At 44.4% G+C, this 27468-nt stretch overlaps 1 protein-coding gene across 3 annotated transcripts in view; it reads left to right on the forward strand.

Annotated features, from left to right (window-relative positions):
- ANKS3 (ankyrin repeat and sterile alpha motif domain containing 3) overlaps positions 1 to 26825 on the forward strand; it is an 88551-nt gene extending 61726 nt beyond the window's left edge. For 2 of the 3 annotated variants that reach the window (XM_030211883.1, XM_030211884.1), the window contains 5 exons: positions 13159 to 13331; positions 17655 to 17734; positions 21694 to 21783; positions 24036 to 24128; positions 24978 to 26825. In XM_030211883.1, the coding sequence (XP_030067743.1) occupies positions 13159 to 13331; positions 17655 to 17734; positions 21694 to 21783; positions 24036 to 24118 (426 nt within the window). In that variant the 3' untranslated portion in view covers positions 24119 to 24128; positions 24978 to 26825. Of the gene's footprint in view, positions 1 to 13158; positions 13332 to 17654; positions 17735 to 21693; positions 21784 to 24035; positions 24129 to 24977 lie in introns of those variants that run through there. The other variant, XR_003943111.1, reaches the window with a different exon arrangement.
- The last annotated feature ends 643 nt before the right edge of the window (positions 26826 to 27468 follow it).

Below are 27468 nucleotides of genomic sequence, written 5' to 3' on the forward strand. Positions count from 1 at the left end.
GCAACAGATGACTCATCCCTACCGGTGGCGTCTAATAGCTGCCCAAAGGTCCCTCCCCGGGGCCCATAATATAGCTCCTAAGTATTGGGTTCCTAGCCAAGCTCTCTCCCAGTGTAACCATTTCTTATTATTTTCAGGGTACCATTCCTCTAGAATCCTCAATTGTGTTGCCTGGTAATATAGATAGAAGTTTGGGACTCCCATGCCTCCCATGGCAGGGAGTTGGAACATAATCGACCTGCGCACCCTAGGCGGTCTCTTCCGCTGTATGTACGCAAACAATTTCCTATTTAATTGCTGGAAAAAAGAGCGGGGAATTGGAAGGGCCAAGAACAGGTACAGTAATTTGGGAAGTATCATCATTTTTATTGCATGGACTCTGCCCATCCATGATATGGTGAGACCTTCCCATCTGTCTAATTCTTCAAACAACTCCTTTATCTTTCTGGGATAGTTTGCTTGGAACAGTGTTTCTATCTGATTAGTGATTTGGATTCCCAAATATCTGATGGATTTCTCTGCCCAAACGAGTGGGTGAGCCCTTTGTATTTGCTCTACCTCATCTGGAGGCGTCGTGAGGTTTAAGATTTCTGACTTGTTTGCATTAATTTTAAAGCCTGACATGCGCCCATAATTGTCCATGAGCTCCATCGCCCGCTCCAGTGATTGTCTTGGGTGTGTGAGGGTCAGTAATATATTGTCTGCAAACAGCATGATCTTATGCTCTTGTCTACCTCTGACCACTCCCCGTATCTCTTGATGTCGCCTAACCATCCTGGCTAGTGGCTCAATTGACAATGCGAATAGCAATGGTGAAACCGCACACCCCTGTCGTGTACCCCTGCTCAGATACAACTGCTTGGTACATGTACCATTTATCTTAATCATTGCCAGTGGGTTAGTGTAGAGCAGGCGAAGCCAAGTCAGAAATCTACCGTCCAGTCCTATCTGTTTTAGAACCGCAAACAGGAATGGCCACTCTACTCGGTCGAACGCTTTTTCTGCATCTACCGAGAACACAATCACTGGAGCTTCAACATCCCTCGCTTGCTGAATAATATGGAGCAAACATCTAATGTTGTCAAATGTCTGCCGTCCCTCGATAAAGCCCGCTTGGTCCTCATGCACCAAGCGTGGCATTAGCCCCTGTAGTCTCTTAGCCAGTACTTTAGTGAATATCTTATAGTCAGTATTTAATAGCGAAATCGGTCGGTAAGATCCGCACTGGAGCGGGTCTTTACCAGGTTTTAGGATCAGTACTATCTCCGCCATTCTCAAAGAGTATGGTAGTTCTCGGGCCGTCTCTAGGGAGGTCACCACTCTCAGAAACACAGGCGCCAGCCATTTGGCAAGCATTTTATAAAACCTGATAGGGAACCCATCTGGGCCAGGAGCCTTGTTATTGGGTAGATCCGCAATTGCCCTTTCTATATCTTCTAGGGTCATGGGGCCTGACAATGTTTCCAATTCCTCACAGGCTATTTTAGGCAAGTCAACTTCCTTCAAGTACTGAGCTATCTCATTCTTAGATGTCATCTGTTCTGACTGATACAACCTGGTGTAAAATTCCCAAAATATTTCCTGTATTTTTTCTGTTTGGGTGTGGTGTTCTCCCAGAGCATCCTTTATGCCAGTAATGACATTACGTTGCGCTCTCTTTTTAAGCTTAAAGGCGAGTAGTCTGCTCGCTCTATTCCCGAATTCAAAGTATTCTTGTTGTGTTTGCTGCATTTGTGCTGCTATTTCTGACAGCTGTAGTTCATTTAACTGCGCCCTAAGCTCATGCAACTCTGTCACCTTTTTCTTATATGCCGGGTCAGTTTTATGGGCTCTTTCCAAATCTGCTACTGCTCTCCTAAGAGTGGTTTCCCGCTGCGCCCTGGTTTTATTACAGTGAGCTTGGAGTGATATCAGCTGTCCCCTTAGTACTGCTTTAAGTCCCTCCCATATGCTGATAGGCTGTACTTCACCCGTGTCATTAAATTTAAGGTATTCTGTTATATAGTTTTCTATAGTACTTATATTTTGGGGGTCTAATAGGAGCGCTTCATTCATCCTCCATTGCCACTGTCTTTTGGGCGCATTCACCACCCTCAAGGTTAAGACCACCGGGGAGTGATCAGACCAAGTTCTTGGTTCTATTTCCACATCACTCACTCTATCCCTTATTACCTCCTCACCTAGCCAATAGTCTATCCTAGAATACGAGTTATATTTTGGTGAATAATATGTGAAGTCTTTTACCGGTCCATGTCTCTCTCTCCATAAGTCCTTTAGCCCCCATCTAGCCATCCACCCCTTAAGGGCCAGTCTGTCCCGTTTGGCATAGGTCACCTTTCCCCCTGAGTTGTCTAGTGCTGGATCCACCGTGAGATTTAGGTCACCTCCCACTATAAGCTGTCCCTGTATATGTTTTTGCATAAGTTCCTCTAGTTCCTCCAAAAAGTCACCCTGCCCCTCATTTGGAGCATATACACATAACAAGGTATAAAATATAGTGTATAAGGACGCTACCACCAAGACATATCTTCCTAATTTGTCCCTGATTGTTTTATGTATGCACCACGGGTGAGCTCCGGACATAGCCACCATCACCCCCCGCGTCTTTTTGTTATCTAAACTCGATGCACATTGCATTATTGGGAAACGTTTATGGTTCATCAGGTGTTCATGGCTTCGCTTTAGATAGGTCTCTTGAAGAAACACCACGTCTGCTTTCAAACGCAGCATCTCTCTGAACACCTGCCTTCTCGTCTGGAGGGTGTTTAGGCCTCGTACATTCATCGTCACATACGTGCATACAGACATGGCATTCTAGTTTTTACCCCGCCTATGTATCCACCACCTAGTGCTCTCCCTCCTCCCCTTTCCCCTCCCAAACCCCCCCTCCCGCCCCCCATATCTGTGTTTGACATGCCACTTTACCCAACTCTGGCATGTCCATTTAAGAGGAAATCACGTCAGTAAGACAGCAACCTTCATCATACCATCGCTGTGCACCACAGGGCTAGTTAACTTCAATGTGAAACAACTCCAAACTTTTGTTAACATCAATCATCCCATAGGGTCAGTCAAATGGTCATCCCATACTCGCCGATGGGGTCAGCCGCTTATCTGACAATTGGCGCCTCAGTCTCCCCTTTCCTTGGGAAACTCGTTGCCATTTCGGCCTGTTTTTCCATGGTTGACCCGCTTTCTGCGGAGCTGCAGTAGCCTCCTCTGATCCATTAGCCGCCAGAAAGTCTTGCGCCTCCTCAATCGACCCCACTCTACATTGTTTGCCTTCTTTGTAAAACATCAAAGCGAACAGATGCTGCCATTTTATTTAATCCCTGCTTCTCTCAGTTGGTTAGTTAGGGGTTTGAGTTTGCTGCGTTGCTTCAGGGTGGTGGATGACAAATCATGATAGATTGCTATAGGATAACTATCCCACTCGATCGGTTCAGCCGCCCTAGCTTTCCGCATCACCGCTTCTTTTGTTTTATAGACTTTGAAGCAGGCCACTATGTCTTTTGGCACATTATTTTTACGACCGCCCAGCGCTCTGTGTGCTCTCTCAATCTGTATGGAATCTGGGTCTAGTGGGCTGTCCGACTCCGAGAGCAATTGGGCAGCTATGCGTTGTACCACCACCTCGCAATTCAAATAGTCCGGAAGTTCAGGTATGCCCCGTATCCGAATGTTAGCTCGTCGGCTTCTGTTCTCAAGATCCTCTACTTTGTCCAGGAGGTATTGAGTGTCTGCTTTCTGCCCTTGTATACGTTGTTCTAGCGTCTGCATCGCCTCCGCATTTTCTTCTAGGCCCGCCTCCACCTCCACCACGCGGTTGCCTAGTTCTGCCATTTATCCCCGAAGTTCCGCACCTAAGGCAGCTATATCTTGGCGTACCTCTTTTAGGTCTTTTAAATCTGTGCGGATCTCCTGGAACCAGGTGCAGAGCTTTGACCAGATTTCTTGTTGCGGTAGGTTCGCCACTCCGCCCTCTAGGAGAGCCGAGACTTCGTGATCGTCCTCCTGACTCGCGCTATTTTCTTTCTGCTGCTGCATCGTCTTGGCGTTTTTGCATTTAAACGCAAACGCCTGTAAATCAGCTGTTTTGGCGCTTCCAGAGGTCATCGTCATCTGTGCCCCGCTTTCTCACTGCTTTTTCTTCAGGATTCGCCTTACAGCGTGGTGCACTTCGCGCCTATAATTAAAGCTTTGTGGTTGCTGTTTCGGGAGCTCTCATTTCAAGCCACCATTAGTAGCACTGACGTCACTTCCTCCCTTTTTCCATTCTTTGAAGGACAATCTTTTGGCTGTAATGACCTCTTTTACTTCACCTTCTAACCATGCTAGCTAACGTTTTCTCTTCTTTCCAAAATATGTGGCATGCATCTGGACTGGGTTTCCAAGATTAGCCAGGAAGATGGTAGAAGTGGACAGAAAGTAGGTCTCATCCCAGAGATTATTTTCAACAAGGAGAGAAGGGTTTGGGGTTCAAAAGACAACCACAATGAAGTTCCTAGAGAAGGAGCAGAAGAAAGTGTAGTCAACACTGGGTCAAGGGAGGATGAGAGCACTGGGACTGGAGGAACAACAAGTTTCACAAATTCCTTCATATACCAGGGACTCTACAGACATTATTAACATCCTTACAAAGATGAAATGCACGAGACATCTTGCTAGTTACCCTAGATGTGGAGTCACTATACACTAATATCCCGTAGTCTGATGCTATACAAAACATTAGGGATACTATCAGAGAAAGAGATTCTTGTCGGAGAATGCTGACAGAGTTCATTGTAGAGATTGGAACTATTGCCTTAGCCAAAACTTTTTTTTGCTTCTGAAGATGATTTTTACGAACAGATCAAGGGGGCAGCAATGTGTGCTAGTATGGCACCTTTAGTAGCCAATTTATATATGGCAAATTTTGAAAAGAAGTTTCTCACTGAACACCAACTTAAAGCAAATATTGTACTGTGGAGGAGATACATTGATGATATTCTCATAATATGGCAAGGGACATCAATTGAACTCAATGAATTTTATGTTTGACTTAATCAGATGGACCATAAAGCGAAGATACTTACCTGTAGCAGGTATTCTCTGAGGACAGCAGGCTGATTGTTCTCACATGTGGGTCGACGTCTGCGTCGGCCCAGGAAACGGAACAAATTTTGAAGCAAAAATAAAAAGTTGTTTTCCTAGTCTTCCGGCGTGTGAATCACATGCACCGCGCATGTGCGGACCACTTACTACTACTACTACTATTGAACATTTCTATAGCGCTACTAGACTTACGCAGCGCTGTACAAATCAACATGAAAAGACAGTCCCTGCTCAACAGAGCTTACAATCTAAATTGGACAGATGAACAGACAGCTAGGGGTGGGGAAATTGCAGTGGTAGGGGTGATAAGTGAGGGTGTTGAGTAAGAGAGTCATGGTTAGGAGTCGAAAGCAGTAGCAAAGAGGTGGGCTTTAAGCCTAGACTTGAAGACAGCCAGAGACTGAGTCGCGCGAGCGTGCCCCTTAGTTAAATCAAAAAGCACAGAGCAAACTAGTAACAACTCCAAAGGGGGAGCAGGGCGGGTTTGTGAGAACAAGCAGCCTGCTGTCCTCGGAGAATACCTGCTACAGGTAAGTATCTTCGCTTTCGCCGAGCACAAGCAGGCTGCTTGTTCTCACATGTGGGGTATCCCTAGCAACCAGGCTCACTCAAAGCAATGAACATTAGTCAATTGGGCCTCGCAACGGCGAGGACATAACATAGATTGACCTGAAACCATAAAGAACTAACTGAGAGTGCAGCCTGGAACAGAACAAAAAATGGGTCTAGGGGGGTGGTGTTGGATTCTAAACCCCGAACAGATTCTGCAGCACTGACTGCCCAAACCGACTATCGCATTGGGTATCCTGCTGAAGGCAGTAGTGAGATGTGAATGTGTGGACTGATGACCATGTTGCAGCCTTGCAAATCTCTTCAATAGAGGCTGACTTTAAGTGAGCCACTGACGCAGCCATGGCTCTAACATTATGAGCCGTGACATGGCCCTCTAGAGACAGCCCAGCTTGGTCTATAAGTGAAGGAAGTGCAATCTGCTAGCCAATTGGAGATTGTGTGTTTTCCGATTGCGACTCCCCTCCTGTTGGGATCGAAAGAAACAACTGGGCGGACTGTCTGAAGGGCTTTGTCCGCTCCACGTAAAAAGCCAATGCTCTCTTGCAGTCCAATGTATGCAAACTGCTTTCGCAAGGGTGGGTATGAGGACGGGGAAAGAATGTTGGCAAGACAATTGACTGGTTCAGATGGAACTCCGACACCACCTTCGGCAGGAACTTAGGGTGCGTGCGGAGGACTACTCTGTTGTGATGAAACTCGATATAAGTTGCATGCACGACCAAGGCCTGAAGCTCACTGACCCTACGAGCTGAAGTAACAGCCACCAAGAAAACGACCTTTCAGGTCAAGTACTTCAGATGGCAGGAATTTAGTGGCTCAAAAGGAGCTTTCATCAGCTGGATGAGAATGACGTTGAGATCTCATGACACCAGTGGAGGTTTGACAGGGGACTTTGACAAAAGCAAACCTCTCATGAAGCGAACAACTAAAGGCTGTCCAGAGATGGGCTTACCCTCTACACGGTGATGATAAGCATTACTAATCGCACTAAGGTGAACTCTTATGGAGTTGGTCTTGAGACCAGACTCTGACAGGTGTAGAAGGTATTCAAGCAGGGTCTGTGTAGGACAAGAAAGAGGATCTAGGGCCTTGCTGTTACACCAGACGGCAAACCTTCTCCATTTGAAAGAGTAACACCTCTTGGGTGGAATCTTTCCTGGAAGCAAGCAAGACTCGGGAGACACCCTCTGAAAGACACAAGGAGGCGCATTCTAAGCTCACAACATCCAGGCCGTGAGAGCCAGAGACTGAAGGTTGGGATGCAGAAGCGACCCCTCGTTCTGGGTGATGAGGGTTGGAAAACACTCCAATCTCCACGGTTCCTCAGAGGACAACTCCAGAAGAAGAGGGAACCAAATCTGACGTGGCCAGAAGGGAGCAATCAGAATCATAGTTCCACAGTCTTGCTTGAATTTCAGCAAAGTCTTCCCTACTAGAGGTATGGGAGGATACGCATACAGGATGCCTGTTCCCTGATGAAGGAGAAAGGCATCTGACACTAGTCTGTCGTGGGGCTGAAGCCTGGAACAGAACTGAGGTACCTTGTGATTGATCTGAGTAGCAAAAAGACCCACTGAGGGGGTGCCCCACTCTCGGAAGATCTTGTGGACAATATCCATGTTCAGAGACCACTTGTGAGGTTGCATTATCCTGCTCAGCCTGTCGGCTAGATTGTTGTTTACGCCTGCCAGATAAGTGGCTTGCAGAAACATGCCGTGACGGCGCGCCCAAAGCCACATCTGGACAGCTTCCTGACACAGAGAGTGAGACCCTTCTTCTCCACCACTAACTCCAGACTCCGTTCCTTTTATCTTGCTGCACCATATGCCTGGAATAGACTTCCTGAGCCGGTATGTCAAGCTCCATCTCTGGCCGTCTTCAAATCTAAGCTAAAAGCCCACCTTTTTGATGTTGCTTTTAACTCCTAACCCTTATTAACTTGTTCAGAGCCCTTATTTTATCATCCTCATTTTAATATTCCCTTATCTCTTGTTTGTCCTAATTAGATTGTAAGCTCTATCGAGCAGGAACTGTCTCTTCATGTTCAAGTGTACAGCGCTGCGTACATCTAGTAGCGCTATAGAAATGATAAACAGTAGATCCGGTGCCCCCCTGCTTGTTGGTGTAATACATGGCAACCTGATTGTCTGCTTGAATCAATATGATTTGGTTGGACAGCCGATCTCTGAAAGCCTTTAGAGTGTTCCAGATCGCTCTTAATTCCAGGAGGTTGATCTGCAGATCTTTTTCCTGAAAGGACCAGGCTCCCTGAGTGTGGAGCCCATCTATATGAGCTCCCCACCCCAGGAGGGATGCATCCGTCGTCAGCACTTTTTGTGGCTGAGCAATTTGGAATGGACGTCCCAAGGTCAAATTGGATCGAATTGTCCACTGCAGAGAATTCCGGAAGTCGGTGGACAGTTGGATTACATCCTTTAGACTCCCCGCAGCTTGATACCACTGGGAAGCTAGGGTCCATTGAGCTGATCTCATGTGTAGGCGTGCCATGGGAGTCACATGAACTGTGGAGGCCATGTGCCCCAGAAGTCTCGACATATGCCAAGCCATGATCTGTTGAGACGTTCGAACTATGGACACCAGGGACAGAAGATTGTCTGCCCTTGCCTCAGGAAGATAAGCTCGAGCTGTCTTAGTGTTCAACAGAGCTCCAGTGAATTCAAACTTTTGAACTGGGGTGAGATGGGACTTGGAGTAATTGATCACGAACCCTAGTAGTTCTAGCACCTGAATAGTCATTTGCATGGACTGTAGAGTGCCTGCCTTCGAGATGCTCTTCACCAGCCAATCGTCGAGATAAGGGAGCACATGCACTCCCAGTCTGCGTAGCGATGCTGCGACTACTGCTAGACACTTTGTGAACACTCTAGGCGCAGATGCCAGACCAAAGGGCAGTACACAGTACTGAAAGTGCTGAGTTCCTAGCCAAAATCGAAGATACTTCCTGTGAGCTGGGAGTATCGAAATGTGTGTGTAAGCATCAGTCCAGAGAGCATAGCCAATCGTTTTCTTGAATCATGGGAAGAAGGGTGCCCAGGGAAACCACCCTGAACTTTTCTCTGAGAAGAAATTTGTGCAGGGCCCTCAGGTCTAGGATGGGACGCATCCCCCCAGTCTTTTTCTGCACAAGGAAGTACCTGGAATAGAATCCCAGCCCTTCTTTCCATGTTGGAATGGGTTAGACCGCACTGGCCTTCAGAAGGGCAGAGAGTTCCTCTGTAAGTACCTGTTTGTGCTGGGAACTGTAAGAATGAGCTCCCAGTGGGCAGTTTGGAGGTTTGGATTCCAAATTGAGGATGTATCCTGACCAGACTATTTGAAGGACCCACCGGTTGAAGGTTATGAGAGGCCACCTTTTGGTGAAAAAATATCAACCTCCCTCCAACCGGCAAGTCGTCCGGCAAGGACACTTTTACAGAGGCTATGCTTAACTGGAGCCAGTCAAAAGCCCGTTCCTTGCTTTTGCTGGGGAGCAGCACGGGCCTTAGATGCACGCTGGGGCTGAGCCTGGGAAAGCTGTCGAAGCAGGCATGTACCTACGCCTAGGATAGGAATAGGGAGCACTCCTTTTCCCCCTAAAATACCTCCTAGATGAGGAGGTATTAGCAGAAGACGCCCGGTGGGACAGGGAATCCATAGCATCATTATCCTTTTTGATCTGATCCACAAGATCCTCTACTTTTTCACCAAAACGGTTGTCCCCCCGGCAAGGAACATCTGCCATTCGCTGCTGGACCAAATGATCCAGGTCAGAGACAAGCAGCCATGAGAGTCTACACATCACTATACCTTGAGCAGTGATCCTGGATGCTGCATCAAAAGTGTCGAACGTACCCATGGCCAGGAATTTTCAACACACCTTCTGCTGCCTGACCACCTGGTGAAAAGGCTTGGCTTGCTCCGGAGGGAGTGCATCAACCAAGCTAGACAGTTGCCTTATCGAGTCCCACAAGTGAACACTCGTGAAGAGCTGGTATGATTGGATCTTGGCAGCGAGCATAGCGGCCTGATACGTCTTCCTCCCAAAAGAATCAAGAGTCCTAGCTTCTCTGCCTGGGGGCGCCGAAGCATAGTCTCTAGTACTCCTGGCTCTCTTGAGGGTGGAATCCACCACCATAGAATTGTGGGGTAACTGAGACCTCATCAATCCAGGATCACCGTGGATCCGATACTGGAATTCAGCTTTCTTTGGGACCACGGGGCCAGACAGAGGGGCCGACCAGTTTTGCATAAGAACATCCTTCAGTACCTTATGCAGAGGGACTGTCACTGCCTCTTTAGGTGGAGAAGAATAATCCAGGACCTAGAGCATCTCAGTCCTGGGCTCATCCTCAACCTCCACAGGGAAGGGAATAGCCTTAGCCATTTCCTGGACAAAAGAGGAAAAGGAAAGACTCTCCAGTGGAGATAGTCTCCTCTCTGGTGGAGTGGAAGGTTCAGGGGGAATCCCATAGGACTCATCAGAAGAAAAGTACCTGGGATCTTCCTCTTTCTCCCACGAATGCTCCTGCTCAGTATCGGATAAGACCTCTGTCAAGGTACTCCGACACTGAACCTGCCTCAACGCCGAGGAACTATGTCCTTGATGGCGATGTCGAGAGGCTGACGCCCGATCAGACTGTGGCGAAGTTCCCTCCACCTACGTCAAAGGGGAGTCGACCTCGGTGGCAGCCGATGCCAATGCCGCAGGCGGTACAGAAGGCGCAAGCACCCCCGACACCGAAGCTGACTGTCATAACAGTCCCTCCAGAAGTTCTGGAAACAAGGCCCAGATGCGCTCGTCGAGAGCCGCCATCGGAGAAGGCTGCAGGGTCGGTGGAACAGGCGGTGTCAGAATCTGTGGAGGCTCAGGAGCAGGTACCGGGCTGCTAGGAGGCCGACGCATTGGCATGTCCTGTATCGAGGGGGAGCGATCCTCTCAGCACTGACGCTTCTCAGGTGCTGACTCTCTCGATGCCCCGGAGCTCCCGGTACCGTGTGTCGAAGGAGAACGATGACGGTGCTTCTTTGCCTTCGCTCGACACCCGCCATCGAGACTCCTCGGTACCAACGAGGAGGACGTGGAATCCTCATGTCTCCTCGGGTCCGGGTCCGACAAAGGTTGGTCCCGGGGGGCCTGCATAACAGGAAGCCCCGAGGCAGGTGGAGACCCACTTGACGCCTCACTGCTCCCAGTGCAAGTTGGTCTCTCAGCAGCCATTACCTCTCTTCCCAACGTCGATGCTTTTTTCGATGCCGACGCTGCCACTGCCGACCTCGGAGCCGATGTCAACGTCGAAGGACCGAAAAGGCTTCTCTCGTTGGGCTTCTCAAGACGCTTGGGTCTGTTTCTTCGTACGAAGACACAAACTACAAGCGGCTGGGCTATGGTCGGGCCCAAGGCATTGGATACTGAGTACAACGTTTGAAGCCGCTGGGTGTCTTCAATGACATGGAAGGGAAAATGGTTTCGGAGAAATCAAAAGAAAAAAGGGCACAAGGGAATAACCCGACCGTGCGGCCTAAAAACTGGCCGTGACAAAAAACAAAGGAAAGGGGAGAAAAACTAAAAGTACACAACGGGAATTTCTTTTTAACGACAATAATAATAAAACAAAGAAAAATTAGGAGAAAAAGCAAAAACTCAAAAGACTTTCCTGAGCCTGAGAGGAGTGCAGAAAACAACTACCGCACCTCAACGTGGAGAAAAGAAAACTAAGGGGCACGGGCGGGAAGTCATCCGCACATGCGTGGGATTCACGTGCCAGAAGACTCTAGACAAAAAAACTTTTTATTTCTGCTTCAAAATTTGTTCCGTTTCCTGGGCCGGCGCGGACGTCGACCCACTTGTGAGAACAAGCAGCCTGCTTGTCCTCTGAGAATATTTAGATTCCAAATGCATTTTGACAAATTATCCCATTCCTTAATATCCAGATTTCATGTTATGATGGTGTGTTCTTAACAGATATATACAGGAAACCCACTGATGTTTAACAAATCACTTGACTAGAGCAGTTACCATAACAGAACTTTGAAAACTAATCTCCCATATAGCCAATTTCTAAGATTGAAGAGACTCTGTTCCAATCATGACATATATAAGAAAAGAACAAGAGCGATAAGTGAAAGGATTAAGGAGAAGGGATATCCAAAGAAGTGTTGACATCTGTTTTCAGTGTGCTGTGAATATGGACAGAGAAGAACTGCTTAAAAACAAGCTATCAAATACTACACTAAATGGAGAACTATATATGATGCTTTGTCTCAGACTATAAAGAAAAATACACAATGAAGTGACTTCTTCCTAAATATAAACAACTAATTTAATAAAATCTCTAATAAGATTAAATTAAATGTGAAGGTGCTCAGAATCATATAGTAGTCTAAGCTGACCTAGCTTCAAAAGCTTGAATAGCTGATGACACCAAGCTCAACCATTGCACCTTATTACTCAGGTGACCAATAGTAATATGCAAAAACATTGAAAAACAGAAAAATTCACATATTGGATTGGATCCTGGATGACTATGGCAATGAGTGCTCCCCAGTCAATGCTGAGACCACTGCTTGAAACTCCAAGCAGTGTTTTCAGCATTGATTGAGGACTATTCATTGCTGTAGTCATCCAGGATCCAATCAGATAAGTGAATTTTTCTATTTCTCAGTGTTTTTGCGTATTATTATTGAGCAAGTCACTTAATCCTCTATTGCTTCAGGAAGCAGGAAATACTTATTGTTTCTGAATATAATTTACATTATACTATTATTGAAAAGGGGTGAGAGAAATCCAGTCCCTTTCCCCAGTGTTATATAGATCAGTGAAGAAAACCAACTACCTTAGTGCATTTTGAATTGTATTTATTAGATAGCAGAATTTTAAATATATACAAGGATATGAAGACTTGCAAGGCACTGTACATTGCCAATTAGTCATCCCACTAAAATATACCTGTTAGAGGAGCTTGAGTACGGAGCGGAAGCCAGACACCTGCACTCATTGCGTTTTGCCATTCATTAAAAGGGCATGTTTGCCAAGAAAAGCACTGTGCCAGTCCTTACCTAAGCCACCCTCAGCAGTATATGGGAGCCAAGATCCTTTTAGAAGTATTTAATCATGAAGCTGTCATCAAAATTGTGATGTGTCCCCAGGGAACAGCTATTACAGCCATTTTCCAAGACTCCTGTGGGGGGCTTTAGCACTTCATAATGCTCTGAAACCGTGACTAAAGGATCTCTATTTCTGTGCTCCTGCAGCATACAGATAAATTATTATTTCCTCAAGGAATTGTTTCTGTGTTGCTTCCTTCTTGCTTCATAAAGGTCTTTAAGTAACATGACTCTGGAGCCCATTGTAAATCTGAAATTGGGCTGGTTTTGGGGGATAATGCTCAGACATACAGTCCCTACTTAACAGAAAGGGGGAGAACATTATCCTTATATGCACATATTGGGGGGAACTAACTGATGAGGTGTTTGTCTTATTTTTTCCCATAGAGGTGTGAGGATCTGGAACTAGTGAAGGCACAGGTGTCTCAGGAACAGAAGCTGCGGGCAGTAGCGGAGAGCTGCCTGATGGAGCGGGACATGGTCTGGAAGAGTGTCCAGACGAAGCTGGAAGACACCTGTGCAGTTACCAAAGAAGCAGGGACCTTGCTAGAACAGATCAAGTGAGTAGAAATGGGGAATGCAGTGAACTGAGAAGAAAGATATTGGTGTCCTTCCAGTGATAACACATACTGGGCTTTCTTCACTGCTGATTTGTTACATTTATTTTAGAAATTTATTACTTATGATTTACACAATTTTAAGGGACAGTAGAGGTGGTCATCATTCTAGTAAACAAGAGGCCTGGGTTGGAGTCCCTAGGAGCAAAGGAGTAGAGGAGTAGCTTAGTGGTGAAAGAAGCAGGTTGCAAACTAGGAAACCAAGGTTCAAATCCTTTATGACCTTAGGCAAGTTGCTTCACTTTATATTGTCTCAGGTGAATTGTCAGCCCACTTGGGCAGGGAAATAACTTGCATAACTTAATGTGACTTACTTTGAGCTCAGATTTGAAAATGGCAAGTAGTAAACCATAAAATTCAAATCCAATGCTCAGGGAACTGAGTGCTGAGGGCTGCAACTCTCACAGTACACCCCATACAGCTAATCAAAGGAGTGAGTCCCTATTCTGCTAGATCAGCTAGCCACAGAGAGGAGTAGCAGTGCCTCCGTAAGTAGCCTAATCACTGAGCCCACGTTCTGCTTACTTAGCCAGCCATGCTTAGCATCTAGCACTTCAACACGTAAAAATCATGTCATTAGCTGTTGAAGCAGTGGCGTAGCCAGACTGCCAATTTTGGGTGGGCCTGAACCCAAAGTGGGTGGGCATAAAATTTTCTCTCTACCCCCCCCCCCCCCCCCCCCCCCAGCAAAATGTAGTCACACTCAGATGCATTTGTCACACAGGGTAAAGTGCTGTTCAGTGCATCAGATTTCAGACAATTTATTTAATAGCCTAATCCTTTTCAGTGAGCTTTCAGAGGCCAAAACCTCCTGCCTCAGGTCAGTATAATGCTGTTACGGTATCCTCTCCTGACCTAAGGAAGGAAGTATTGGTCTCTGAAACTTTATTAACACCATATTACTTTATCCTAAATTAAAAATAAAATTATTTTCTTTACCTTTGTTGTATGGCCATTTACTTTTTCTCATTGTGTTGCTCCCAGTCTCTAGATTCTGCTTTCCTTCGTTTTCGCTTAACTCTTCTGCCAGGGTTTCCTGGCCATTTGTCATTTTTCTCTCCTTTTTCTTTGCTTTCTTCAATATTTTTCTGCCTCTCTCTGTGTCCAGATTTAATTCATTCTTACTATCCATTCTTTAATTTCCTTCATCTACTTATGGCTTTTCATCTTTTCTCACCCTTGTTCTCCCCATGCCCCTTCCTCTTATTCTCCAATCTTTCACTACTCCCCCTTTCCTTGCAGCCTCTCCTCTTTCTCTCCCCATCCTTCCAGTGTCTCCCCTCTCTCTCCCCATCCTTCCAATAGTCTCCCCTCTTTCTTTCTGCATCCTTCCATCCAGTGTCACCTCTTTCTCCCTACCCTTCCATCCAGCGTCTTCCCTCTTTCTCTCCACATCCTTCCATTTTCCCTCTTTCTCTGCCATCCTCCCATCTGTTTTCCCTCTTTCTCTCCACATCCTTCCATTTTCCCTCTTTCTCTGCCATCCTCCCATCTGTTTTCCCTCTTTCTCTCCCCATCCTGCCATCTGTTTTCCCTCTTTCTCTCCCCATCCTTCCGTTTCCCCTCTTTCTCTGCCATCCTCCCATCTATTTTCCCTCTTTCTCTCGCCATCCTTCCATTTTCCCTCTTTCTCCCCATCCTGCCATCTGTTTTCCCTCTTTCTCTGCCATCATTCCATCTGTTTTCCCTCTTTCCCCATCCTTCCATCCATTTTCCCTCTTTCCCCATCCTTCCATCTGTTTTCCTTCTCTCTGCCATCCTTCCATCTGTTTTCCCTCTCTCTCCCCATCCTTCCATCTGTTTTCCTTCTCTCTGCCATCCTTCCATCTGTTTTCCCTCTCTCTCCCCATCCTTCCATCCGTTTTCCCTCTTTCTCTGCCATCCTTCCATCTGTTTTCCCTCTCTCTCCCCATCCTTCCATCCGTTTTCCCTCTTTCTCTGCCATCCTCCCATCTGTATTCCCTCTTTCTCTCCCCATCCTTCTGTTTTCCCTCTTTCTCTGCCATCCTGCCATCTGTTTTCCCTCTTTCTCTCCCCATCCTTCCGTTTCCCCTCTTTCTCCCCATCCTGCCATCTGTTTTCCCTCTTTCTCTGCCATCATTCCATCTGTTTTCCCTCTTTCCCCATCCTTCCATCCATTTTCCCTCTTTCCCCATCCTTCCATCTGTTTTCCTTCTCTCTGCCATCCTTCCATCTGTTTTCCCTCTCTCTCCCCATCCTTCCATCCGTTTTCCCTCTTTCTCTGCCATCCTCCCATCTGTATTCCCTCTTTCTCTGCCATCCTCCCATCTGTTTTCCCTCTTTCTCTCCCCATCCTGCCATCTGTTTTCCCTCTTTCTCTCCCCATCCATCTGTTTTCCCTCTTTCTCTCCCCATCCTGCCATCTGTTTTCCCTTTCTCTCCCCATCCTTCCGTTTCCCCTCTTTCTCTGCCATCCTCCCATCTATTTTCCCTCTTTCTCTGCCATCATTCCATCTGTTTTCCCTCTTTCCCCATCCTTCCATCCATTTTCCCTCTTTCCCCATCCTTCCATCTGTTTTCCTTCTCTCTGCCATCCTTCCATCTGTTTTCCCTCTCTCTCCCCATCCTTCCATCCGTTTTCCCTCTTTCTCTGCCATCCTCCCATCTGTTTTCCCTCTTTCTCTCCCCATCCTTCCATTTTCCCTCTTTCTCTGCCATCCTCCCATCTGTTTTCCCTCTTTCTCTCCCCATCCTGCCATCTGTTTTCCCTCTTTCTCTCCCCATCCTGCCATCTGTTTTCCCTCTTTCCCCATCCTTCCATCTGTTTTCCCTCTCTCTGCCATCCTTCCATCTGTTTTCCCTCTCTCTCCCCATCCTTCCATCCGTTTTCCCTCTTTCTCTGCCATCCTTCCATCTGTTTTCCCCTCTCTCTCCCCATCCTTCCATCCGTTTTCCCTCTTTCTCTGCCATCCTCCCATCTGTATTCCCTCTTTCTCTCCCCATCCTTCTGTTTTCCCTCTTTCTCTGCCATCCTCCCATCTGTTTTCCCTCTTTCTCTCCCCATCCTGCCATCTGTTTTCCCTCTTTCTCTCCCCATCCTTCCGTTTCCCCTCTTTCTCCCCATCCTGCCATCTGTTTTCCCTCTTTCTCTGCCATCATTCCATCTGTTTTCCCTCTTTCCCCATCCTTCCATCCGTTTTCCTTCTCTCTGCCATCCTTCCATCTGTTTTCCCTCTCTCTCCCCATCCTTCCATCCGTTTTCCTTCTCTCTGCCATCCTTCCATCTGTTTTCCCTCTCTCTCCCCATCCTTCCATCCGTTTTCCCTCTTTCTCTGCCATCCTCCCATCTGTATTCCCTCTTTCTCTCCCCATCCTTCTGTTTTCCCTCTTTCTCTGCCATCCTCCCATCTGTTTTCCCTCTTTCTCTCCCCATCCTTCCATTTTCCCTCTTTCTCCCCATCCTGCCATCCATTTTCCCTCTCCCATTCAGGCCCACCAGCCCCAGCTCCCATTGCCGGCCACTGCTGCTTTTCCTGATGAGCAGCAGGGCCGGCGCTACAAAAAGAAGAAGCGCTCAGCTGACTGAGCTGAGCGCCAACGCGTCGCTAACCCCCGACGAGAAAAAATGTTTTAAAAAAAACGCGGCACTGCAGGCAGCCTCGAAGCATTGGCTGCTGGCTCTGCAGGCTCCTTCCGTCTCTTACGTCACTGCCCCTGCTTCGCTACAGGGCAGTGATGTAAGAGACGGGAGGAGCCTGCACAGAGCCAGCAGCCAATGCTTCGAGGCTGCCTGCAGTGCCGCATTTTTTTAAAAACATTTTTTCCTCTTCCTTAGCGACGCGTTGGCGCTCAGCTCAGTCAGCTGAGCGCTTCTTCTTTTTGTAGCGCCGGCCACTGCTGCTCATCAGGAAAAGCAGCAGTGGCCGGCAATGGGAGCTGGCGCTGGGCGGGCCTGGACTGAAATTGGGTGGGCCTGGGCCCACCCGTAGCTACGCCCCTGTGTTGAAGTGAATACATTGAGTAAATACCCAGTAATAATATTTAAAATCCTAATAGTAAACTGGATAGAGAGTCATTAAAATGCTCAAAGTACTCCAGTGCATGGGATTTCTGAAGAGAAGACTGCTTTTGGCTTGGTGGAGTAAGTTGACCTCAATCTGCCATGAGCTCTTTAAAGGCAGCAGACAGGTTCTGTTCTGTGTAGAGCAGTCATTCTGAGCCATAATTTCACATAGGATCTTTGGATTTAGTGGGATGCTTGGACCTGTAATGGTATTTTGGGGGTTTTGCTGTTCTTTATTATAGAACTTGTCAAGAAGAGCTGACTTTGTGTCTGAGAAGGCAGCAAATGGCCAGTAGAGTCTCAGAGTCCAGGACTGCAGCTGGTGAGTAGACTGTACTGGAAAGCCGATGTACGAGGGTTATCCTTAAATATAAAACAAAATTCTTTAGCTGCAAGGCATTGCACACAGTTTGAAAAATCCATACAGCAGGTGCTAACACTCACAAAATACCAACTACAAGATTTTAAAATAAATGATTTCAAACTGTTTGAAAGGATGTCAATGATTTCATGATGTGGCATGTTCTGCCTTTGTTGCTTTCTGCATTAGCTCTCATACTAGTCTTTATTGGTTTGGACTTTTCAATTGTTGTCCGGTGATGAGGGAATATTTTTGATTGTCACTACCAGTTTGAACTGTCAGGTACAGAGGATGGGGAAGCTGGAGAAAAAAGCATTTCAGGTGTAAATTAAGTGAGAATATTCTGGAAAGGCCATGTGATCTTTATCTGTTGTCGTGTTCTAGATTTTAGTATAAAAACAAGTGTTTGCTGTGTGCCTGCTGGACAGTGTTTCTTTGCAGTGCATTTCTATTTCCAGCTGCTCTGAGGCTGTTTTCCAAATGGTCAGATATAGAGTATGTGAATGTGCTGTGCTGAAATTCTTCCATGTAACACCCAGATTCTTAGAGCAGTTTTAAAGATGTACTTTTACAAGGGTTTCGGGTACATTTAAAACGAAGCATGTGAGAGAGTCAGTTGGACCACAGATAATCTAGAAGGGACACTCAGGGAGGACAAGACTCAGCAGAGAGACTAAATGAATTCTTTGCTTTGGTCTTTACTGAGGAAGATGTGAAGGAGAACTGCCCATGGCAGAAATGGTGTTTAATGGTGACGATTCCGAAGAACTGAAATATTTCTCATCTGGAAGATGTAGGGTTGACAGGTCAAAGAAATCAAAGAACAGCAAAGCGCCTGGACCAAATGCCGTAATACACCCCCAAGTGCAGAAAACTCAAATATGAAACTGAAGTTCTACAACAGCAGGCAAATGCAGCCATCAACATTGGTGACCTCCTCTCAGGCAGCTACCACAATTATTAATCAGTCAACAGGTGTTTTCTTTTTAGCCTGGAAGCGGGCCCTTGTTTGACCGATTTGGAATCAATCTTACCTTGACCATCCTTACCTTCAAACTACATATCTGTCTCTAATTTTTTTATACTTGTCTAAGCTTACTGAGAAAATTGTATTTGATCAGCTCCTGCAGCATGTTTATTGTGTGTATGTTCTACACCCTCATCAATCCAGTTTCCATCCTGATCACAGTACAGAACAGTTCTGACATCTTTAATAAGTGAGTTTCATAGAATGCTAGATAGTGGATAGGTTTAAGGAAAACTACCAAAAACTATGATCATTTGGACCATAACTTATTGCTTGCCAGGACTTCTGGTCAGGTTCTTTGGCTGTCTTCATTCCTGGCCAGCCATTCTTTCTCTGTTACACTAGTCTGTTCCTCCTTTGCAGTTCATCAGTTGCTGTGTGTGTGAGCTCAGTCCTTGCCCTTTTGTTCTTTTAATATATATTTTTTAGGTTCCCTGGCTACCCTATTTTAGGACTTGGGTAAGACCGCCTTTTTCTATGCCGACGATATCCTATTGACAGCACCTATTGAACCTAGTTACCTTGACCACATCTATTTCAATTTGCCTCAAAGCAGTGGCTAACTGACTGTATAATCACCATCTTGTCATAAATCCAGCTGAAATGCTCATATCTTGGATTATGGGTAAACTGTTTCGACCCTCCACGGCTCCACAGTTACATGGCTCATTTAAATAACTAAGAGTCTTTATAGACTGCCAATTACCCAGGTCTCACATGCAGTTTTGGGGCATTATATCAGTTCAGTTCTGTGCACTCTTACCTTGACCAGGACACCCAAATATAACTTTTCTATGCTTGTGTGAGATCTCACCTTGATTATTGCGACATTATTTATGCTGGAATAACGTGCACTGGTCAGCCGCCTCTAGTCTGTGCAAAATACAGTCGTTAGAATTCTGTGTCGTGTGTGAAACTTTGACCTGTCAACCCTCTATTTTTCCAATACCACTGGCTCCAAATTAACTCCAAATTCCAAATCAGATCGCAGTGGTGTGCTGGAGCAGGCTCTCGAGAGCCGTTTGTTAAGTTTTTAAGAATTTTGGGAGCCGGTTCTCCATGGCTATTTTAACAAATGGATCCCAAAATGTGGGCTTGGGCCCCTCCTGAATTTTCTTTTACTTTGCTGGCGAGAGAGAGCCCCCTGTTAACAATTTACCAGCACACCCCTGGATCCAGGTCAAGATTCTGATGCTAGTACACAAAGCCCTGCTTACTAACAGCCCTCAGTACCCTTGATTCACTTATCACCTATTATGTTCTTTCTTGTTCACTCTACTTTTCTAAAGAATTCAGGCTACTGATAACTCTTGTCTCACACGCCTGCCTGGACTCTACTAGTGCCGCCTTCTATACAGTACCAATGGTTTAGAATAGATTGTCAGAAGCTTGTTACATAGAGTTCAGGCTATGATAAAAACCCATCTTTTTACTCAGGCTTGTGGTGAATTTTGTTGCCCCAACAACCTGAGGTCACTAGTGTAATCGGCCTGCAATTTTCCTCCTACCTTATTCTTCTAGCCACTAAGCTTTTTGTCTTTTCTACTTTGTTATTCTATAGATTTACCTATGCTTTGCTCTCTTGTCTGAATCTTTTCTCTGTCCTGTCATTATTTTGACATTCCTTTCAAAGTGTTTTGCTGTTAGTCTGCAAACAGCTTTTCTTTGCTTTGCTTGGCATGAAAAGGCAGTGTATGAAGTTCTAATCAATATTACTTTACATTACAATCTGTTATTGTATTCCGCTAATACCCAATGAGTTCAAAGCGAATCACAAACAAGAAAAATTAGGTAAAACACGTAGGATCTTACAAATTTATTTTTAAACTTCTGCAAATAAAATCAAGATTACATCAGATTAGAAATGATATTCACAAAAAAAGAGTAGTTTCTTTCATTTTCCTAACTAGCATACAATTATACTCTGTTCTTAAATTCTCTGATAGTACATTCCAAGCTTTAGCTGCCTGATAAGAAAAGAGGGAATTAAAAGGTCTCTCTGATTTTATCCTTTTAGAAACTGGAAAACATAGTTGATTCATGTTTGCAGAAGACACATGAAAAATCAAGTAAATGAATCATATAGACAGGAGCTATTCCTGGTCGAATCTTGAAAGCCATGAGTATAATTTAAACAATACTCTGGCCTCTGTAGGCAAACAGTGAAGCTGAACATGCAAAGGGGTCACTCTATCAGATTTCCTACTTGAACATAAACAAAATTGTTAAATTGTTTGTGGATTGTGAACAGTTGCAGGAGGATTCTGAGCGGCTAGAAGACTAGGCATCCAAATGGCAGACGAAATTTAATGTGGACAAGTGCAAAGTGATGTATATTGAGAAGATTAACTCAATTATAGCTACCTGATGCTAGGTTCCACATTAGGAGTTAATCATCCAGGAGAAGTATCTTGGCTTCTTTTTGGGCATTATGCTGAAATCTTCTGCTCAGTGTGGGGCAGCAGCCAAAAGGCAGACATAATGTTAGGAAATGATAGATGTCGTCTATAAAATCCAAAGTGGCATGGAACAGATAAACTCGAATCAATGTTTTACTCTTTAAAAAAAAACAACCACAGACTAGGGAACATGCCCTGAAGTAACAAAGAAGTAAATTTAAAACAAATAGTAAATATTTTATCAATGAAAGCATACTTAAGCTTTGAAACTCATGGCCGGAGGATATGGTAAAAAACAAAAATGCATTTCTTATGTTTAGCTGTCCACTTCCCATTCCTTGCACATTTACTGCAACCTTAACTGCTGTCTTCATATTTCAGCACGTCCTGTAGGAGGTACCACAGACCCACAGAGAATTCCATGTAGATCTAGGAATTTGTAGTATGTTTGTCCTTAAAGGCTGTTAACTATGTGCATACTCACTTGATTTCAGCTACAGCGATGGGTGAATGCAGAGCACCAGTGAGTTCCCAGAGCCTCCCAGAGCTGCTGGAAACCCTGGAGAAGTGCACTAGAGAGATGGGTAAGATCCTTCTGAAGGCCTCTCTGTCTTTTCATGTAGCGTATAGCATCAAAACCAGCTGATTCATCGCTGCAAACACACCCAGCAATTCTTTAAGAAAGTATTAGAACAAGTTACCAGACCAGGGTGTTATACAAGGAGGAGGGAGTCTCAGCCAGTACACAGTGGTGTCACCTAGTACAGTAGTGTTCAAGTCAGTCCTAGAGCACCCTCTAGCCAACCTGATTTTCAGAATATCTACAATGAATATGCCTGAGCAAAATGAGGGTAATTCAGTACTAGTCACCTAAACTTAAGCAATGGGATGCTGCACACTTAAGCGCAAGTTCTGTATCGACAATTACACATGCCAACATTTAGGCACACAGTCCAGCAATGCAGCAACATAGTACAAATTAAATGAAAGCCCTTCACAAATTTCTTACATTATGCTCAGCATTTTTGCCATTTTCAGATAATTCCTATAATTATCATCAGAGTTCACAGCATCAACGTTGCTATCAAACTCTTCAAAAGTAACACTGTGCAAATCTTAATCGATCCATCCAGCTTTTTTTCTTTGAATGTTATCATTTTTTAGTTTTAAGATTTTGTTAGTTTTTCTTTAAAATATCTTACCCAGGGAAGATGTTCAAATTTCAACAATTGCAAGTTGTTGAAATCTGAACCTCTTCCCTGAGGAAGATACAAAACTTGGCCATGTCGGTGGAGGTTCTCACAATTTGGAAAACAGCTTCAAGTTAAATGATACTGTAGTTAGTGATAAAGCTTTTGGAACATTTTAAAAGAAAAATTAGCAAAATTAAAACTCAAAAATTATAAAATTTTAAGAAAAAAAGCTGGATGGATCGATTAAGATTTGCACAGCGTTGCTTTTGAAGAGTTTGATAGCAACGTTGATGCTGTGAACTCTGATGATCCTTATAGGAATTACTTGAAAATGGCAAAAATGCTGAACATATTGTAAGAAATTTGTGAAGGGCTTTCATTTAATTTGTACTATGTTGTTCATTGCTGGATTGTGCTGAATTAAATTGTTGACTGGGATAAGGATTAGCATGACATTTATGTCTCTGTACAAATAAATATTTTGTCCTCTTTATAACATTTAAGCGCAGTCATTTACACCGTGTCAATGGCTAGTGTAAATGTCCATGACCAAATGCTTCAGTTGCATGTATAATTATCGGTATTCACTAACCTTAGCACATAAAGTGCTGGGCATGCCCCTTCCAAATCCCCCCACCAACACACACACACATGCACACACACTAAAGGATTTCCGTGCTAAGGTTATAGAATTACAACTAAGTGCAGTTACGTTCATAATTGCAAATTAGTGCCAATTAATTCCCAGTTATAGCCAATTATTGGTAGTGTCAATTAGCGCCAAATTTTTAAATTAAGTGACGTGTGTAACAGGCACTATTCTATAACCTGAGTATGCAAAAATATGTGCACAAAATTATAGAATGAGGGGGTATATGCAAATCTATTTCATGCATATTCATTGTGACTATCTTGAAAACCAAACTGAAGCAGGGGTTACCCCAGGACCAGCCATAGAAATGCTGGCCAGACTCAGGGTGTTCATGTACTGAATTCCAGAGAGAACTGCAATCTGTGGGCCCTGCCTAAGGGCTGTCACTGAGATGGGTAATTTTAAGTTGGTGGGTGATAAAATGGTAGAAAACACTCCCACCTACCTTTGTTTATGAAGGTTTCTGATTCCATTGTCTGTTAGGGGCTGGTTCTGATATAGAGGGAGCCTAGAGAAGTTGGAAAAACAATGCTAGGCTAAGCTCACCCACTCTCACCTCAAAAACAAGTATCAGCCTTTCCACAAGTTTCCCTGGATTTATCTTGGTTACTTGCTGGCTGAAGGATAGAACAGCAGCCTCGTCTGTGACACCACTTCAGTGCCACTCGTGTGCCAGCATTGGATCAATATTGTTATTTCCTATTGCCTCAGGAACTCTCTTAGGTTATACGCAGTCTGGGAAAGGGATTGTACTGGTATGTAATTTTGTTTAAAGTACCCCTGTTTGGGGTGCTGTATAAAATCCTTGAAATAATATTTTGGACTGCTGATGAAGATGAAGCACACATTTTGTAAAGGAGAATTACTTTCAAAGGTACTCATTTCATTCTTAATGTTTGTAGGTGTAGCGGTAACATCCTTTGCACAGAACCTCTAAATAATTTTAACTTGGTGATTTTTTTTTTCTCTGGGTGGGTGGGGGTGTGTGTAGGAAAAGCCCTGTCTACAGTGAATCAGAACCTCAAGAAATTGCAAGCACCAAACAAAGACAAAGCCAGCTGGCCAGAACCTTGACAGGAGGATGGTGAGTGTGTGGTCAAAGCGCTTGTAATTTTCTGTCTGTTCTGTTTTGGGCCTTTATGATTCAGGACTGAAACCTAACCATGGCCATCTGATGTTGGCCAAAAGGTGAAAAATCCTAGTAATGGAAGGTCATCCCTCATTAGAGGCTGAGTTCATCTTTCTTATTAACCTTGCCCATTTTTGTTAACTGTAAGAGCTTCTGCAAGAATCCTTCACCCCAGCTTTAGGGAAGCAGGCTGTGTAAGTGGAGCCAGATACAGTGGCTGGACCTTTCTTCTCTGGGAGACTAAACTTCCTCAGTCCCCACTTCCAAGAAGCAGACTTGGATCTTAACCCTTATCCTTATTCTTGGTTGCCATAACCAGACCTACAGTTGTGTTTCACTGTAGATCATGCACAGCTGCCAAAAATTTGGAGTATACAGGCCTGGTTTTCAGCATATGTGTAATGAATATTCATGTTCTTATGTTCTAGAACTATTAACAAGCAAAGTTTCAGAATATGTATTTTTGGTTTTATAAAAACTAGATCCATTTTTAGCAGGCCATTCCTGCTTTAGCTCTGTCACAAGTTCAGAGTTCAACAATATCACATCTAAAATCCTTGAGTTGCCACAGAATTTTTCCAGTGACAGTATTTTCATATCTTTTAGGTTCAGCAGATATAAAGCGTGCAATACAGCTATGACCTTTTAATGCATATCTTTTAGGTTCAGCAGATATAAAGCGTGCAATACAGCTATGTCCTTTTAATGCCCTCAGAAACCCAAACAGGCTCTGTTAGTGTTTCAAAGTCAGAAGACTCCCTTTAAGAGTTTCCCTGTGTTTCATCTTTCCCCTTCTCTCTGCAGGCTCCTCCTTTGCGCTGATTCAGACAGACGATGGGTGATATCTCCACCCCAAAGATGACATACGCCGCAGGACGCAGCAGAGGCTGTGTGGATTGCATTACAGGCCAGAAAACCACAGCCTTCGGAGGAGGAGAAGGTGGTCTGTTGGTTCCTTGAACTCTTGACAAGACCAGGCTTTTTTCAGGGTGACACAGTGGGTGAAGAACTGGATTGCAAATGATCACTTGAGAACAAAGTGGAAGTATAAGAAGAGTAATTAGGAAATGAAGTGCCTCTACACTCAACAATTTTTTTTGTCTGTTTCATCTTTAGATCCTTCTTTAAAATGGAAAGTACAAAGTACCAGCTAATAAACGATTAGAATGCCATTTCTGTAAAAGGGTCTGGCAAAGGCACACAGAGCCTCTCACCTCTAGGACTGTATGGGTCAATGGATTCAGAGTCTTTCAATTCTGGGACAGGATACCAGAAGTAACGGGTACAGGCATACAGAGCCTTTTGCCTCTGGGACCAGACGGGTCAGTTGGTTGGGACTTCAGAACTAGTTGATGTGGAGAATGATTACATTATAAGAATGAGTCTACCCTGTCTGTTTTGATCTGATTTAGAACATTTTCTACTAGTCAAATTTTTTGCACTAATGTGTGCCTGAACATTGCCCTCCCCCTTTTTTTTAATAGTAAAAATACAAAATTGCAGATATGACTGACATGACAAAGTCCTAGTCGGCCACACTCACATGAGCTGAGCCCTGAAGCATATAAACAGAATTTGTCTGTGTGATGACAATTACAATTATAGAGAATATCCATTAAACTAATAACCATGGAGTAATGGTGAGTGTGGCTCAACCAAATCTTTATAGAGAATTTTATTGTAACATTACACTTCCCACTTTATCTGGTACTGCTGTTGGGTTTATCACTCTTCTGCATCATACTGAACGTCTATCAGGTCTTCCATCCTCTCGCCATCAATGGCCAAGCTGAGTCACCAGAGAGTATCCAGCAGATACCAAAGAGTAGATCCATTTCTTGCTGTTCACTTCTAGGGATATGCAGTGAGTTTCCTGAGTCTGCCTGGCTAATAATAGTTTATGAATCACCCCCAAACCCAGTCCCAGCTATGCTAGATGCTTTGACCACATCATCTGACAATACATTCCACAGCTTGTTTATGCACCAAGTTAAAAAAAAAAAAGAAAACACTTTCTCTGATTTTATTTTAATGAAAATAGATACTAATTTCATGGAATAGTGTTTTTGGTGCACTGTTAGTTTAATTCCTGATTTGCTTAATTAACATTCTGAGGAACATTTGATTGACTAAGAGGCTCCACCTGTGGTGTAACTGTCAAGAAACCTCTATATGTATCTTGTGTTATCTCCATTTTGCTGGAGGTATTGCATATATAAAAACTGCAGTACCAAAGTTCTGTTAGTAGAAGAGTTGAATTGAATTTGCAGGTACTTGGATTGTATTATGAAGAACTAGAGGTGAATGACATTCTTTAGTATTCTTTTGATCTCGTACATGCTGAATCATTTATTTCTGGAGGATTTATTTAATTTATTGGGCAATCAGTCCTTGATTCCTGGACATATTATTTAAACTAGTGAGATACAAATCTCTTAAATGTTAAAATTCTTTTAACATTTCTTAAATCTTTTATACTTAAAAATTTTAAACCAGGAGTAAGTGATCCTGACCTAAGGTTGCACTTTTGTCCAGTGCTCAAACTGATGTTATGTGTGACAGAGATTTTAGTGTTGGATTTCCTTGTCTCTAATCATATGGCTCAGCTGATGAGGATTTTTTTTCAGTGACCTTTTGAAGAACATATTAAACGTGGAACCAAAATGATATTCTGGCTGTTCCTTTGGCTCAGTGGTCATTATTTTGGCTGTGCATACAGAAGGGTATTTCCCTGTCTCCTTTTCATTTATAGCAGATATAGTTTAGCTCAGAAATCCTATGTCTTATGACTGGACCAGATCCGTTTCATTAGCTTCCAATATGAGTTCTTGAACCCTGCAGACAGCATTTTCTGTCATTTTTGCTCTACGGATGTTGCTTATTTTATACTTTGGTTGAGGAAAGGGGAAAATGGTAGATTTGACCGGTAACCGCATTGGCCAAGCATATTCAGCTACTGATGGTGAGCGGTTTTTTTTTTTTTAAACACTTTCACTGGCTAAGTTAGACCCATGTAGTCAGTACTGAGCCACATACGGACACTAGCATTGAATATCCAGGCCTGACTGGATAGGAAGCAGCCGAGAGGTAGTACTGCGAGGCTGCCAGTAGAGGTCACAGTTCCCATTTTGAAGGGGAAGCTGTGATGGGCGGGAGCTCTTTCTACTTCTAGATCAGCAGAGATTGAGAAGTTAGGCCCATGGGGATCCTTGGTGAGAAGGTGTGAGAGAGGGAAGAGGGGATCGGAAATGAGGGTCTGATGAAATTCCAGGAGGGAGGGAAGAGGGCATTAGAA

This window comes from Microcaecilia unicolor, chromosome 8, assembly GCF_901765095.1.
Source record: "Microcaecilia unicolor chromosome 8, aMicUni1.1, whole genome shotgun sequence".
Classification (NCBI taxonomy): domain Eukaryota; kingdom Metazoa; phylum Chordata; class Amphibia; order Gymnophiona; family Siphonopidae; genus Microcaecilia; species Microcaecilia unicolor.